We start from the raw sequence: 17796 nt of genomic DNA on the forward strand, positions 1-17796 counted from the left end.
ATCCATTTGCCTGCCCAGGGCCTGGGTGAGCTGGTTAATGGCAGGAGGGACTTTGAGCCGCTTATAGAGGACGGCTCTTTGCCGCTGCAGCCGGATGTAGCGGGGCCATTGCCGAAGCGTGTTAGCACTCTTGTGGGCTGGATGTCCTGCCCCGTGCCTAAGTTCTTGGGCCTTTTCTCAAACAAAGGATTGACCACTTTTTTGGCGGTTGATAACAATGGCAGGGGCTGGAGCCGCCTTCTTCCCTCTGGCCTTCTTTCCTTTGTGTGTCTTGCTTGGCTGGAGGAGAGAGAAAGAAGAGGGAGTTGTGAGTAACAAGTAAGTGGCCTGGGGATCACAAATAATTTTTTAATGAGCTAAATGATTATCTTTCAACAAAATGGAACAAAATGGCAAGTAATAGTTACTTTTTTTTTGTAGCATTTCATTTAGATAGAAGAAATTCACCACCAAATAGTTTGACTCCATGTTTAAAGATTCGAAATATGTTTGACCCCGTTATGTAAGTATTATGTTTTTATTCGGAGTATTTGGGTGTAAAATGCATGCTATATCTATTTACTGTGTGTCTAATTTGTAACTTTTTTCTTTTTAACTATAAATTTTTCCCTTTTGTTAAATTCTAAGCAAAGGTTTGACCTTTGACACACAGAAATAAAGACTTGTAAAATGTTTATAAATCTCTGTATTCAGTGTGACTCCTAACAGATAAATGCATAAAGGTAGGTTAATGACAGGTAGTGCATGCCCTCTATTAAGTGCATGATACTTCTGTAGGGAATCTACTGCATGCTTTAGTAATTAGGAAGTCAATTCCTGTCCAGCATTGTAGTGCATTAGACCAATTTAAAGTCAAGTTGCTTTCCCTTTAACCCTCCGGAGGATCTGAGGCTCGCCCCAGTGAGACCTGAGCATGCACACAGCAGAGGTGCTCCTGAAACTCTCGCCGCAGTGAGGTGACTGAGCACCATGCTTGCTCTGTGCCGTTTCTCTTTTTGTTTTGGAAAGAGAAGCTTGGAATGTAGTGTTAAGAAATAAGTTTAAATTGGAAGATGTTACTAACAGTAAAGAATTTTCCATTAAGAAATAAGTTTCTTATATCTCTCTAGTCATAAGTATTTTACTGTAACCAACTTTCCTGTTATAAGATAAAAATAGTATTATAGATCTGTAAAATGTAGTGTTAAGAAATAAGTTTAAATTGGAAGATGTTATTAACGGTAAAGAAAACAGTATTCAGCTGTTGCAGCAGTAATGTTAACACTAGTCTGCACAGAACCAGAAGAGCCTGCAAGTATAAAGCTACACAGAAGACTGGACTCCTTGGTCGTGCTGCAGTGTGGGGCCCAGCGAGTGCAGCATGGGAATAGCATGGGTGGTTTTGTTTCCTAATTCCAGGGAAATAGGAGATCACTGGCATCTGGCGATTCAAGAAGCCATTTTAGAGAAGTGCAGCGACAATGACGGCATTGTCCACATCGCGGTAGACAGGAATTCGCGGGAGGTAAGTGCGTGCGGTGGTAAGTGCGTGCGGTGGTAAGCGCGGGTTTCGGTCTGCGGCTATCGAACTAAGACCATTCTCTTGTTTTCTGTTTATGTTACAGGGTTGTGTGTATGTTAAATGTTTGTCTCCGGAATATGCTGGGAAGGCTTTTAAAGCATTGCATGGCTCTTGGTTTGATGGTAAGGAATTTGACTATTACAAAGATTTGTAAAGGATAATTAGTTGGTCTAGATTATGCCTGATTTTAAATAGTTTTAGCTTAACATTTTTGAATAATAATTTAGATAATTTTGTTTTCTGTTCACTTTTTTACCAAAGTAAATTTTCTACAAATACTAAATAAACATCATTTACAGATCTAAAATATTATTTTTATCTTATAACAGGAAAGTTGGTTACAGTAAAATACTTACGACTAGATAGATACCACCACCGCTTTCCCCAGGCTCTCGCTCGCAACACCCCCTTGAAGCCATCCAATAAACACATGAACTCTATGTCTCACCTGCGCCTGCGGACTGGCCGAGCTAATTCTCAAGGAAGTTCCTGAAAAGATGGCTTCACTCCTAGGACTGTTAATTTAAATAGGAAAATTCCCAGTTGGTTTCCTGTCTTCCTTTTAAAATGTTTTTTGTATGTAATATTTTTATTGCTGAAGACAGCTGTTTGAAAGTTCTGGAAATCTTAAGGTTCCGAAGGGATCTAGCCATGAGGCAGCAACGCTGAGTGGGGCAGTATTCAGTTTTTGGAGCTTGGTTAAGCCAATGCATTTGAAGTTGTGCATGAGAAACACTGACTTTATATTAAGCGGTTCAGAGATGGTGGTTATATTTTTGCACCAAGGAGTGTTTGGATAACCACATAAAAGCATGGCAAAGCAGCTTTTTTTGTATTTCCATAATTTGTGAATTAATGTGAATTTTTGTATACAGTAAGCTGCATAGTTCCTTACAGGCTACTGTGGTAAACTGTTCATTTCCCACTTTCACCTTAGGTTTCTATTTCCTGTAAAAGGTTCATTTGCTGCAACTGGCATATGGGGGATTCTATTTGGTTTTAATGGTTACATACATGTGTACATACATGTGTACATGTACTTAAATTGGCTTTTGTATATATGTGTAAATGCTGATGGTAGTGAAAGTCTTTTGTGAGAATGTCTGCATTAGCAGTAAAATAAGCTTTCTATTTTATTCATAATCTAATCTGTGTGTGTGTGTATATATATATATATGTATATGTGCATAGCTGTGTGCTATGTACACATGTACATACCCACACAGATGTATACACACGGCTGTACAGTCACAGATGATCAAGCAGCCAAATACCTGCAAGTATTAGATACATCTTTAAAATATCTTTTATAGATTTTATATAAAAATCCCCAAGTATGGTTTTGTGTGGAAGTTCTGGCACCAGCTGTAATGAGTTCAAATTTATGTGAGCAATAAAGAAGCAATTGGCAGATACTGGAAAATATTTTGTGAAAAGCAGTATTTATTATAAATAGTGGGACTGTGACAGAACTAAAGGGATTATGTCATTCCCAGTCTGTTTATAGCTTAAAGAAATGTTAGCTCCTGTTCTATATCCAGTGTAAAACAGGGTGCATTGTTGCAGCAAAATGTACTAGACAAATTTTCCTTGGAATGTTGGGCCATGCAAGTCTGCAGTGTAGATCGTGCGCGAATGACCATTGGTTTGTGCCTCAGCGTTTATTTCACTAAAGCTACTTTATTACTGTTTATGATTTCAGATCAAAATAGTTACTGGTTAAGGTTTACTTGTAACCTAAAAATTGGCTTTTTGAAAACTAACCTGCTGGATCGATCATCGCTGGTCCAGGTGAGGCTGTGAAACAGCCGGAGTGACATGAATCTTAGTTTTGATTTTAAGTTGAGTTTTCTTTTTGTTGTATATGTGTTGGGTTTGCAGCATGAACTTGCACAGATAATGCACGTTTTCTGGTTAAGTAAACACGATCACACTGTTCTGTAACGGGAACCCTTGTGCCTTACCTGTGGGCTTCTGTGGACGCCATGCTTATGAAGAATAATGACTTGTTACCAGAAGAGAATACATTTTAAATTCTCAGTCTATGTCTCAGATGCTAATGTGTTAAAATATAAATATATATATATATATATAATATATAAAGTAACCAATCTTTCTGTATTTTATGTGCATCATAGTGATTTATTTGAGCTTAGTGACACAATCTTGTAACCTGTTGCAAGAGTGAATGTAAAATATAGTTGTGGCGTTTAAACAGGTCACCTTTTGATGCAGATGCATCTTTTTCTTGCTTCTAAGATATATTTCATGTAAACATTGTACATTTATTGTTGTAATATATACTATTATGCAGCTTATTTTACCTGGAACTCTTAAGCCAACCAAGAGTCCTCCCTGTGCAACAGACGGGAGTGTGTATAATAATTAGGTATGTAAAAAGTTCTGCTTTGATGTAATTTGTTTCTTGTTCTGTTCAAAAAAGAAGGAAAACATTCTAATTAAAAATTTATTAGGTTTTTTAAAAACATGTGTCTTTGTTTTAAAGAAACATGTAAAGTGCTCTGTGTCCTTTTGCCAGTAAAGGTGGGTATCTTTAAATCTCCTATCTAAGCGTCCACTGCTGGACGTGTGTTTAAGGATGAGAATTGTCAAGGTTTGATGTCTTTACTGTTTTGAGATGGAGATGGCCTGAGCTAGCCTCAGACTTGTGGAACCCTCCTGCCTTATAGCCTTCCAAGTGCTGAGGTTACAGGGGTGAGCCACCACGCCCAGGTGACAAGTTCATTGTAACCATCCATTTTCAGCATCTTTAAACAATTTATTAGCATTTATTAATTATACATAATAATGGGCTTCATTATGGTATGTGTGTGTGTGTGTGTGTGTGTGTGTGTGTGTGTGTGTGTGTGAAGTGTATGTTCACCCAATTGTCCCCTTCCTAGTCTTTATAATCCCATCTTCTAACTCTTCTTCTCTTTATTGAAAATGCCTTCATTTAACTCTTTATGTGTTTGGACCAAATGGTGACAAGAATCTAAATCAACTGAGTCACTAAGCACTTCAGCTCAGTTTAATAATTTTGTCAAAGAAGGACTCCTCAACAGAGAAAATAGCTTTATACATCCTGACACAGCTGCTAGACCATTAGTTTAGATTTTTCTTCGATGTTTTAATCAAGTAGAAAGATTTGACTCATTAGTCATGTAGTAGATATAAACACTGGTAACATAGTTGGTACTGGCTGACTCTGTTAGTTATACAGACACACATGGGCTAATCCTGAAGAGGTCACACCTGGTGGGGGAGACTGTAGCAGGTTAGAAGATGCTGTGGAGAAAGCGTTGTAATAGTCATGTAAAGGGAAGTAGAAAGGATTCTGAGATGCAGAGAAGCTTGGATCAGATGCAGAACAGGTAAGGTATGGCTTAAGACATAGTGTCTAGTTAAGGTCTAGTGTCTGTTAGAGTTGCCCTTCTCTCCCTGTCTCTGTCTCTCTCTCTCACAGGAGTCAGCATGTAGAAGCCATGCCATGACGCCCTTAGTCTGCATACTCATTCTTGCATGTGTTCTGAATATGAAGCCCTCATCTTGGGCTCCTTGGGCTTCCCTTACGTTGTATTTGCAGTTTGTATAAGAGGTAGTTTCTAAGTGAGCAGAATTTAGATGCACCGTGTGTAACATGTCGTTGAAGAGATTTCCCTTGCGCTTTCGCTCCCTGCCTTCAGTGTCAGGAAAATCATGGATTGCCCACATGGCTTCTTCCCCCTTTTCTCCTATACCTAGATCTCTGAGTTGTGTCAGCAGAGGGTTGACAGCCATTCTGGGGTGGAAGCACATAAGCAGGTATTTAAGAGTCATTTAAGAGTGGAGGGTAGTTAGGAACTAACTGGGACTTGTGATTTAAAGAAACTGACTATCCCTGATGTTCATCTTCAGTCTTGAATCCCTGAGAAGGAAACCCTGCAGGCAGCATGATAGACACATTTTGTTGATTAAAAACCAATAGAGCCTGTATATTCAGATTTGCCTTTTCTTCTCTGTGAGTAGACATCAAGGAAGTGCACACTCTCCTGGAAAGTGGAAAGGAAAATTAGAGAACATTAACAAAGACAAACTAATGAATCCTCCCCCCCACCCCAGCCCCATACTGTCAACTGCCTCTCACACACATGCATGCTCAGGCATGCATACACACACACTCATACACATGCACACAGACAGCCATTGTTCATGGGTCACCGAGTTTGAAGTGATGTGGGACATAGGCATGGCAAGTGTTCCTTCCGGCTGTTGAACTGTCTGGTATGACACAGAATTTGGACATTGGCTTCTAGAGTTCAGAGGAGCAATTAATGATTTGTTAGAATAAAGGATTTGAAGGATGAGATGAAACGGAAAAGATTTAGTGATTAATTATATGATAACGAACAAACTGGTGTTTGGGGTTTTTGTTGCTGTTTTTATTGGTTATTTTATTTATTTACATTTCAGATGTTATCCCCTCTCCCAATTTCCCCTCTGCAACCCCCCTATTCTGTCCCCCACTGCTTCTGTGAGGGTGCTTCCCACCTACTCCTGCCTCACCGCACTGGCATTCCCCTATGGTGTTTGATTTTCTACTGTGGAAATTCTAAATCTCTAACATTTAGGGAGCATACTAGACAGGAAAGATGGTAAAGTGGGTTTATTTCCTGAATTACAGGTTTTACAATCTACCTAATGTCTCATTTTCACAGACTAAAATAATATCCAGTCGATATGGAGGCGGGGGAAGATCAGCAGGACATCATAAATGTAATAGCTCTCTTTCTTAACAGAGATAGACTCCCAGTGAGAATCTTTGTCCCCAGCCAGTAGCCAGTAATGACTTAGGATAGAAAACCAAAGTAGAAATGTTCTATATTTTGAAGTCATGGGTCTGTAGTTGAAATTGTGTTAAATAAATGAAGAGGAAATTGAATTTTCAGTTCTTAAAATATACTAGAGTCAAGCTTGCATTCTCAGAAGCTGGATGTGAACAGCGTTAACATCTGCAATGTGGATCTTGACCAAAATACACCTTTCTGGTGCAGTCCAGTGGCATATACTGTTTGTGCTTTGGTTTCAACAGGCCTTCCTCGCATGAAGAGCGGAGCAAAGCTAGCGTCCTGTGTGACTCCGGCGTGGCTGGTTCTGACTCTCCTCTGTCACTTAATCTCTCCAGGCGCGGTGGTTTTCCTTGTGTTCTCACAGTATTCCTCCCATGTTAAGATATTTGTACTTGGGGACCACCGCCTGTGGGTCTTTATCTGTACATGACTCCACATTCAGGTTCAGCTTACATTCCATCATACTTCTAGTCTAGTCCGACTGTCTTTAAAAAACAGATGTATTTATTGTATTTATATGAGTACACTGTAGGTGTCTGTAGAGGACATCAGATCGCATTACATATGATCATGAGCCACCATGTGGTTGCTGGGAATTGAACTTAGGACCTCTGGAAGAGCAGTCAGTGCTCTTAACCACTGAGCCATCTCTCCAGCCCCCCCCCCCCCGCCCGTCTTTTAATTGGATTAGATATGTGGTAATTAACCTTTTTGATTTTGTTTCATTAGAGTTTATAATGTGTATCACAGATTTATCACAATCTACTTTTAAGTCAAATTTTACTGCTTCATATTTTAAACCTGTAGAGGACTGTCCTTCCGTCTCCTCTCCATGTTTTCCTCTTACTGCTTCTCTTTACAGCTGCCTCTTTCTCTTAATGGTGTCCTTAAAATCTGTATTAGAATATCTTTAATAAATTCCAATTGACTAAAAATATAAAAACTAATGAATTAGTTAAGTTACAGGATACAAAATTAATGTTCAAAAATTTGTGGTAGTTTGGATACTAAAGCTATTTGAAAAAGAAATGAAGATGACAGTTTAATCCATGGTAACTAACAAAAATAAAATATTTAGGAATATATTATGAAGGAACTAAAATGTATGTAACCAGAGGGGGGGGAAGTACTGATGAAATTTCACTGAATAAGTGAAAATATGCCCCCATAATGAAAGCATGTATGACTAAAATATCCACACTACCCAGAGTTATTTAGAGTCAGTTCAGTTTTTTGTTTGTTCCTCTGCTTTTGTTTTGCTTTTGAAATAATATAGCTCAAGATAACCTTGAACTTCTAACCCCCGTCCCTCTCTCCTTTCCCAAGGCTGGGATCACAGGGTTGTGCCTCTGTGCCTGACTCAGTGCAGTTTCTTTGTCCGTATTCAAATGACAGTTTACTTGAATGGCTGAAACAGAACCAAACAGGCGGTATCAACTACCTGGTGTGTGTGAACCCTGTAAAACCGTGGGAGTCAGGGCAGCGCGTGCTGACGTACAGGTAGACTGTGGTGGGGAGAGGGGCTTTTCTCAGTGACTTACTGCCACCAGGAAAGCTAGATGGCTGCCTGTGGAAGAGCCGGTTTGTCAGTTACCTCGCGCTGTTACACAGGTAACTCAATGGATTAAACACCAAAGCCTGTGGCCTCAGACAGGCTGAAGGGAAAATGGAGTAAAGGCATCATGAACTTGGTCTAGGCAGCACCTTTTGTTAGGATGTCCAGGAAACAAACACAGCAGTACACCGAGACGATTCCACGAAGCTACCGAGGTGCTGTCTACGCCAAAATGGAATAGGAAGGGAGCGAACATCTACTAATGTGTTTCATTTGTGTGCACCCTAGGGTAAACAAAGATTCTGAAGCCCAGGAGTGTACTGTGTGCACTCAGGAATAGCCCCAGATTGACAGGCCTTTTGTCTCAGCCTCCCGAATGCTCGGACGTAAAGGTGTGTGACAGGCTCAGCTCAAACCTTACATTTTGTATAAGGAGTTAATATCCAAAACACATAAGGAATTCACATAAAAGCTGGCAAACACATCCAGATAAAGAACTGAGGTAAAAATAGGAATAGATACTTCTCAAATGACCAGCCAGTATGTTAAAAAGAGTAATCATCAGGGAATTGCAAACTAAAGTCAGTAAGTAACATCTGCTGCTGAGCCTGTGTCCCACCATCATCCTTAGGAGCATAACCCCAGTGAAAGGTCCTCTTGGTCGGCCCCACCCACCAAAGGTTCCAGTCCCTCCTGTGCTTGTGTCTCATCAGCAGGGATGTCCTCAATGTGTTTGTGTTCATCTTGTGTTTGCTAATGTAGTTTGTTGGTTTGAGGTTCAGTTTCTAGTCAGTTGCTTTTACCAGGAATCTCTTTTGGATGTTATCAGATGTCAGTTAAGCTGTTGGGATTTTTGTCTTTTAATCTATTGAAAATGAAGATTATGGATTGTCCTTTTTTTTTCCTCCTGTATTGCTGGATTTGGTATGACAGTATTTGTTGAGGACTTTAGCTTCTGCATTCATAACGGACTGTAGTTTTCCTGTGAGGTCTCTCCTTGTTTTGGAATTGGGATAAGACTAGTCCTAGAACGAATTAAATAAATGTTCTTTTTATCTTTTTGGAATAGCTGTAAAATTTGATAGGCTTTACCACCATAGGCATCAGGGTCAGAGAATTCATAGGTTTATTATTATTACTAAATCATTTTTTCTTATTTGTTGAATCCACTCACATGTTTCTTCTTAGCCAGATTCAGTAAGTTTCATCCTACAAGGAATTCCCACTCCATCCTCATCTGATTGAGTGTCCACATGGTCCCTTATACGACTACTTCTGTAATGGCCTCTAACACATCATTTTCATAATTTGAGTCTTTGATTTCTTTCCCTTGCCAATCTAGCTTGTTGACTCTCCCAAAAGCCTGGGTTTTTTTGTTTGTTTGTTTGTTTGTTTTATTTTATGTTTCTATTTTGTTATCATTAGTTTCCACCCTAGTGGATTGCTCTGTTTGCTGTAGGTTTGGTGGTGGCGGTGGTGGTGGTGGTGATGGTGGTGGTTATTGTGTTCTTGTGTTTTCAGGTATTATGTTTCAATTACTGATCTGAAGTTTTGCTGTTTTAACAAAAACCTTTAAGACTGCATTTCTTTCCAACATTGTTTCCTTGCTTTGGACACTAGCTCCCTTCTCAAAGCCTTTCAGCTTTTGTTTCTCTCCGTTGCTTGCTGAATATTGATGAACTCTGCAGATTTTGTAGTCAATTTTAACTGGCTTAAGCCAGGTGGTTTAAAGGACAAAGTTTGTATTCCTTGAGCCTTTTGAAATGTACGGAGGCTGGTTTGTGGCATAGCATGTGGCCTTTTATGGAGAGCAGTCCCTACACACACACACACACACACACACACACACACACACACACACACACGACAAGAATGTTAGTGCTTCTGGTAAAGCCTCCAGGTCCTCAGAGAGCTAGATGCCCTTGGGCACACCACTCTGCACCCACCATGCCACCGAAGGGCCCTTTTGCCTTTCTCCTGGCTTCCGGATATCCTCTTTTAGATCAGCAACTCATGTGAAAAGTTACTATTTTATATTTAATCTAGTTTTATAAGAGATTTATTCAGACTGATTTATGTTATTATGTCCCTGGAAATAAGTTGTTAAACTGTTCCTCGTGGTTCCTGTAGTCAAAATTCATTGTCTGCCTTTAAGGAAATAGTATTCTGTTCTCAGAATTATGCTCAAGTGTTCAGTGGGAGTGTTACAGCTTAGATGGTGGTTTGGTAGAGGTACACAGCCTGGGAATAGACCCAACAAGAAATGTAGAGTGATATGTGAGAAGGTTTTCTGAGGGTGCTCAAGGAAAACAAAAAGATTTCCCTTGGTAGAGTGAACGTGGCAATGACTAATTCTTCCTTTACAAGGGTTAACTATTGTAGTCAAGCTCCCACGGGCATGGTTTAGTGCCTAGGGATTTTAAAGGGAAACTAGACTATCAACTGGAAGGATGAAGGAGAAACAGTGTTTTTAAGATAAACTATGATTAGTAACAGTGGCCTGCCTCTACTAGATAAAAGAGCTAATTAAGTATGTTTAATTAGACATCCTGCAGATAGGGGAAGAGTAAATGCCTTCATCGCTGTCTTGCCGCAGTTCAGCTTAACTGACACTCGAACTCTCTAAGATTTTTATAATAGTATCATTAAAGCTGAACTCAGGTGCTTTGCTTAAATTACCAAGGTTAGAGATACACACACACAACAGACACAGAGAGACACACACAGGCACACACACAGACACACATAGACATACACACAGACATACACACACATACACACACACACACACACACACATAATCAAGTTAGATTATAATTGTTTTAACTTCCAGAAGTCTATCTTTTTTTCTCCTGACAAAAGCATTTGGAAGCATATGTTTGTAATTTCCAAATATGCAATTCCTTCTCCAGTATCAGAGTCATTTTCGAAGAATTACCCAGACCGTATCTGCTCTTGCATGAGGCTGTCTGTGGGCTCGCCTTGTGTGTTGTCCAGCACCACCCTTACCCTCATCAGCTCCTCTTTGCTGACTGGACTAACTTGCCAGTCTTTGGCCCTGCTTGTGATTGGAGCAGGTTTTATTGACTTCCTGAGGTCTTTATCATTATGAGAGGCGTGGAAGTCCATTTTCTAGAGTGTCTTCATTGCATTTACATTGTCGAATGACAATTTGCTAGATACCGGAAAATACATTTTACCAGTGGGCAGGAATAGACGGTAGACACCATGACGCAGAGAATATCTGGTGACTTTCTGAAAAACAGTTTTGTATATAATGTATTAATAACCAAGTAACTGAGGTAATATAGTTATAAACATTTGCATTTTAAGGACATTCTGATCTATAAGAATTCAGTATATGATAGTGTCTTATAAAACTATTGAGCAAAGTGCTTTTTATTATTTTTTGGGTTTTTTGGATTTGGTTTTTTCAAGACGAAAATAAAAACTTTAAAACAAAACAATAAAAAAGCACTTTGCTCAGCCGGGTGGTGGTGGCAGCGCATGTCCGTAATCCCAGCACTCTGAGAGGCAGAGGCAGGTGGATTTCTGAGTTCAAGGCCAGCCTGGTCTACAGAGTGAGTTCTAGGACAGCCAGGGCTATACAGAGAAACCCTGTCTCGAAAAAACCAAATCCAAAAAAATCCAAAATAAAAAATAAAATAAAGTTTTTATTTTCAAAAAGCAAAAACATGGCCTTAACATTAGAGCTGTGGGATTAATGTCAGGGCCTGTGTCTCCTGAAAGTGTCTTTAGAAATGGCTGAGACCCTTGAGTTTGTTGTAACATAGACGATGTTGATAACCTGATACCTCTAGGACGTGGGAGCTGTCAGCAGCAGCATGTAGGAGACAGAGCTCTACAGTGCTGCCTGCTGGGCTGCAATGAGTTCTAAGGCTTCTATTCAATGTTGCCTGCATTCTCCACTGCCGCAGAGAAGAATTTCAGAACATGTGCTAGCTAGTAGAAAGAATTGGAGTGTATTAAGAAATTTTTAGCATTTAAGCATAGGCATTAGTGGATATACCTAATAGAGTCCCACAGTGTATCTTACCAGTAGCTTATATATAATTTTTGAAATGTATGTATCTCCCTGTCAGTATGTGTGCAGGTTTCTGAGACGGCCAGAAGAGGGCACTGGATCCCTTGGAGCTGAGGTTGCAGGCCACCTGAACTGCCTGACAAGGGACTTGTGATGAATTTAATTTTATGTGTATGAGCTTTTTGCTTACATGCATGTGCACCGTGTGCATGCCTCATGCCCCCATTGTCCAGGAGACAACGTCAGATCCCCCTGGGACTATTGTTAGAAAGCTGCGGGGCCACCATGTGGGCGGTAGGGGTCGCTCTAGATCTCATAAGCAGCAATGTGTGCTCTCAACCAGTAAACCTTCTCTCCAGATCCTGAAGTGTTTTTTTGGTTTTGTTTTTGTTTTTGATTTTTAAAGTGGTTTGATATCAAGCGGTAAGAAGGGTTTTAGGTTTATGGAGTTAAGTCATGGGAACATTGCTATCAATCAGTGTTGATCATTTGCTCTAATCATTGTGTTTCAGAAGTAGAGAATTATGGAGGTTTCTACTCCGTTGTCATTTTCTCAGGAAAATATTCTATATTTTCTATATTCTATTTTCTCAGGAAAATAGTCTATATTCTGTGTTAGCCCTAAGGGGCTTACAAAAATGAATGCTTTGATTTTTTTTCTTTTTTTTTAAATTTTCTTTTTTTGTTTGTTTGTTTTGTTTTTTTGTTTTTGTTTTTGTTTTTTTTCAAGGCAGGGTTTCTCTGTGTAGCCCTGGCTGTCCTGGAACTCACTCTGTAGACCAGGATGGCCTCGAACTCAGAAATCTGCCTGCCTCTGCCTCCCAAGTGCTGGGATTAAAGTCGTGCGCCACCACTGCCCAGCTCTCAATATTTTTTCTAAAGCTTAAAGACATTTCCATCACTGTCTTATTTTGTTTTCTGTGGAGTCATTTGAGAAGACTCAAACTTGGGTCTTCTGGTAAAGCTGCAAGTGCCCTTCACCAACGATCCATCTCTCCAGCACTTGGAGAAGTTCAAGAGATTATCAGATGATAGGAAGATTATAGAAATGTTTCGAAGAGTATTTGAAAAGTGGAAAAAAATCATGTCATGTAGAACACTGTCAGATGGAAGTGTCTCTGTTATTTTGTCTGATACTCCAGAAAGAAGATCCGAATGATAGCCAGGGTGTAGACTCTCACAGAGCTAGAGCAGGCTTTGTCAGAGTAAGTGAGAGCTAGATCTTTCTCTAGCAGGGGAGAGAAAGGAGCTGGCCCCCATCCAGGCTATGTTCCAGTTCCCACAGCCAGTGTTCTCCAGAAGCCTTCAGGCAGAGGGAGTTTGCAGCAGCACGTGAAATCTGGCCATTCCTCAGGCAGAAGAAGGCATCAGGATCGGGCGGAAGTAGCCCTTCACATAGGCAACAGCAGTTTATTTTTGTGACTGACAACTCTGTTGACTTCAGTGTGTAATTCTCTACCATAGTTGTTAGAAAGCAAGAAGCTGTCAGGAATGAATGGCATATTCGCATACCACTGGGCAGGAAATACTTCAAAATTAGCTGTGGAAAGCGGTCTGTTGAGTTACATGTTTATTTACGGAACTTCACGTGCGTTCATATGTTCGTTGCTGTAATTGCCTGCCCTTGTGTTAGAGTTGGTCTCTTGCTAGTTTATCTTGAGTCACTGCCAGTCTTCAGTAATGAAGCTCAGACATTTGGAGTTTAATCATCTCAGCACATTGGGAGAAGGCTGTGCTTATTTTGGCATTAGTTAGTGTTAGCAGGTATATGAAGTCTTCCAACACTCCCCAGATCCCAGTTTGGACACACAATGGAGGGTGTGTCCTCCAGAGTTGAAAGAGTGTTTCCATTTCAGCTTTGACCCAAACCGCTCTGTGACTTGGGGCAAGTTGAACAGTGTTAGAGTTGTTTATCCTGTTGACAAGACAATAAAATCTTTTTGAAAATCACCCACTGCAGGGTAGCCTTGTTATTGTTTTTAAGCTGAGGCTACTTGGTGATAGGAATTAGTTCCCTTTTTTTTTTTCTTCGTGGTCCTTCATATTGTTCACAGCGGAGAGAATCTTGAAGCTCCTCAGTACTTCATTTTGAAATGAAATCTCGATTGCAGAGAAGAAGAAAGGGGTAAACTCCTGGCTAGGAAGCCACAGATAGAAAGGGAACAGTTGCAAGACAGGCTCACCGAACAGAAACACAGGTATTGTAAGCAAAGCATATTGGTCGGTGAATGAATCCAGAAATGTGCCGCACACGGGTCAGTCCAGGTGCCGAGGGTGGGTTTCCATTACGAATTCATCAAATTACACAGCACAAATTACACGTCACAGCCAAGTCACATTAATGCAGGAGCACAACAGTTAGTTTACTTTATGATATTAATTCATCAAGTTTGACAAAGTAATACATGGCTGGTCCCCAGATAGCTGGTGACGTTCACCATACATGCATTCTTTCCCACACGTGAAGCACACTAGAATTCTTGTTAATGGAGAGGGCCTACTGAAAGACACTTACCAAACCTTACTATAAAAGACCTTGTGGGCTTCTATTTTCACCCTAAGGGGCTTACTAAAATTTTGAATGCTCCCAATTTTTTTTCTAAATCTTTTCTTTTTTTCTTTTTCTTTCTTTCTTTCTTTCTTTCTTTCTTTCTTTCTTTCTTTCTTTCTTTCTTTCTTTCTTTCTTTCTTTCTTTCTTTCTTTCTTTCTTTCTTTCTTTCTTTTTTTTTTTAAGATGTTTTCATCACTGTTGTAGTTTGTTTCTGTAGCTGTGATAAAAAAAGCAGTGACCAAAAGCAACTTGGGGAGGAGAGGGTTTGTCATGTCTTTCACCTCAGGGTTGTAGTTCGTCAGGAAGGAAAGTCAGGGCAGGGTATCGGAGACAAGACCACAGAGGGTGCTGCTTACTGGCTTTTAATGAGCAGGTCCTTTCTTCTCAGTCTTTAATCAAAACATTGACCCCACGGGCTCTCCAGGAGTCAGTCTGGTGAAGGTATTTTCTCAGTCTCGGTCTCTCTTCGCAGAAACTGTAATGTATGTCAAGAAAAGAAAACTAGACGGTCACTGTCATTTTTTTCTTTTGAACTTAATTCTTTTTAAAGAATCCTTTAAGTTTTTAAAAATATTTTTATTTATGTCTGTGCCCTAGCCCCCACCCCTGTATGTGTTTGTGTGTGTGTGTGTGTGTGTGTGTGTGTGTGTGTGTGTATTCGAAGCTGCTCTGTGTGGATTCTGGAAACAGCTTGTGTGCTCTGGGAGAGTATTGTGTACACTTGACAGCTGACCCACCTCTGTCATCTGTAGCTTCTTTTATTTGCCTTTGGAACATTATTTTATTTGTTATTGTTTCTTCATTTTACTGTTTTCTCTAAAATACCTAAAACCTCTTAGAAAAGGTTAAAAAAAAATCAAAATTTGAATTTTTCTCCTCAGTATAACAACATAGCCATCAGATGCCACATACGGCAGTTTTCAAGGAACAGGGCAGCATCAGTCAGTATTTAGGAGGGATTCGACCTCACACAAAAGTGGACCAGTTGTGCATGCTGGTGGGAAACACGACATCTTGAACATGGCGTGAGACCAGTCAGTTCTGTATTATTGGACTGTCCCACGTTGTTCTGAACACTATGCTGGCATAATCTTTTCATCAAGCAGTTTTAAATTCATTTCACAGGATGCGTACCTGTTGACGCCGAGACTAAGTCATGTGGCGTGGGTTCCCAGGAGACAACCAAGAGCAGTGGTCATGGGAGACCCCAGCAGGGAGCAGGCAGGAAGGGCTGTGTCTGTAAGCAGGCTCAAGAGCTGGGGAACCCAAGACTCATGTTCAAAGAACCTGATAGGCTGCCCACTCTCCTACTCATTATCATGAGATCTGCATTGTTTCACACTTGAACTTGCCACATCCCAATATCATATTAACAAAAAAATTGCCCTGTAACCTGATCATGGAACACCCGTTTTCTTTTTCTGCTATTCTTTAGTTACATGATGGAATAGTCAAAACTTCTTTCCTTGGTTTTTCCTAAAGTTAGTTCGATATGTTTAAAATGCCCGTCCGTAAGATCGAACCTTCTCACTTGTAGATAGATATCCATGGAAGAAATATTGCATGTATAATTGACATGTTTACAGACATTTGTGTGTTTTTATGTTCAGGATGACATAGGGGGCGTGGTGGCGCATGCCTGTAATCCCTCGGGAGGCAGAGGCAGGTGGATTTCTGAGTTCAAGGCCAGCCTGGTCTACAAAGTGAGTTCCAGGACAGCCAGGACTATACAGAGAAATCCTGTCTCGAAAAACCAAAAAGACATAGGTTCTGGAATGCGCTTATTAAAGCTGTATATTTGTGTGTGTTTACCTGGGTGTGGGTCACAGGAGGGCATGGGATGTCCTGGGGCTAGAGCTACTGGTGTTTGTAAGCTGCCTGACTTGGGTACTAGCAAAAGCAGGCAGTGCTCTTCACTGCTAGGCCATCTCAAGTCCCAACTCTTCATATAGTAAATACACATTGTATTCTGAAATCAGAATCCTAAGTTCCTGACAGAATAATAAAAATGTATTCTGAAAATTTTGATATTCTAGTTAAGATTATTTGCAACCTTAAAGAAAATGACTTTCTTTTGAAGACTATGGTAATCCTGGCATTCAGCATACAGAGCTCAATTTACTGAAGGACTGTTTTGGAGGCAGGTTTGTAGTGTCTGTCACTAACAAATGAGATCAGAATTTCTGCTTTGACTTGACTATTTGGATTTCAAGTGCATTGTCTGTCTTGGAAAAAGTCCTGTAAGACAGGGTTTCTCTGTATAGACCTGGCTGTCCTGGAACACACTCTGTAGACTAGGCTGGCCTTGAACCCAGAAATCTGCCTGCCTTTGCCTCCCAAGTGCTGGGATTAAAGGTGTGCACCACCACCGCCCGGCATTAGTCCTTTTTTAAATCCATTACCTTCATACAGTCAGGAAGGCACAATAAAATTAGTTCTGGAAATACATTCTGTCCCAGTGATGACTGCTGACCCACCTCTGTCATCTGTAGATTCTCTTATTTTATTTGCTGTCGGGACACTATTCTTTGCTATTGTTTCTTCATTTTACTGTTTTCTTTCTCAATCCTTCCCAGCTCTGTTGAGAGCATTATATAGAGCAAAGCTCACTCCTGCTCACATTCCCAACTGGAAATCAGACATTGAAAATCGATCCTGAGAGCTGGATGTAAGGATGAATGCCTAGACATTGAAAGTCAATCCCGATAGCTGGATCTAATGATAAACACTTGGAAGGGCAGCAACTACTGCTGTAAATCTAAGCCAAAGTTTTAGGAGAAGTCTGTGTGGAGTGCTTGTTTTCTGCCGTCAGGGGCAGTTGCTGGGATCTGAGTCACTTTGTCTGAGGAAGATCCCAAAATATTAAAGTGCCCAGATAGTTCTGCCTTTCAGACAGTATCAGGATCTGATTGAGAGACATCAACTTGGAGTTAACCAAATCCTCACCAAACAATTTTTTCCATGAATGCCAACATAGGGGGGAGGGGCAGGGTGGAAATGGATGCTCTACTTTCCACCGGACACAAAATGGTACTCTGTTGAGGCAAAGGAATTGTGAAGGCAATGTGAAGGCAAACTTGATATATATATTTCCACATACATTTTTCTTTTCATAAATATGAAGCAACATGAAATTAGCTAAGCATATCTCACTCATGTGAAAGATCCTTCCTTCCTTTTTGGTGTTTTCTCTTAAGTTGGAGCATTACAGAAGCCTCTCTAGGGGTTCTTTCTCCTGAACATTTTGGGACGTT

The 17796-nt window shown here is 40.4% G+C and overlaps 1 protein-coding gene across 1 annotated transcript in view; it reads left to right on the forward strand.

Annotated features, from left to right (window-relative positions):
* The window catches only part of Lemd3 (LEM domain containing 3), a 49464-nt gene extending 45417 nt beyond the window's left edge, over window positions 1-4047 (forward strand). The window contains exons 10-13 of the mRNA XM_052166044.1: window positions 421-502; window positions 1399-1504; window positions 1605-1683; window positions 1891-4047. Coding sequence (XP_052022004.1) covers window positions 421-502; window positions 1399-1504; window positions 1605-1683; window positions 1891-2054 — 431 coding nt within the window. The 3' untranslated portion in view covers window positions 2055-4047. The remainder of the gene's footprint in view (window positions 1-420; window positions 503-1398; window positions 1505-1604; window positions 1684-1890) is intronic.
* Window positions 4048-17796: the final 13749 nt, after the last annotated feature.

This window comes from Apodemus sylvaticus, chromosome 20 (genome assembly GCF_947179515.1).
Source record: "Apodemus sylvaticus chromosome 20, mApoSyl1.1, whole genome shotgun sequence".
Taxonomy (NCBI): domain Eukaryota; kingdom Metazoa; phylum Chordata; class Mammalia; order Rodentia; family Muridae; genus Apodemus; species Apodemus sylvaticus.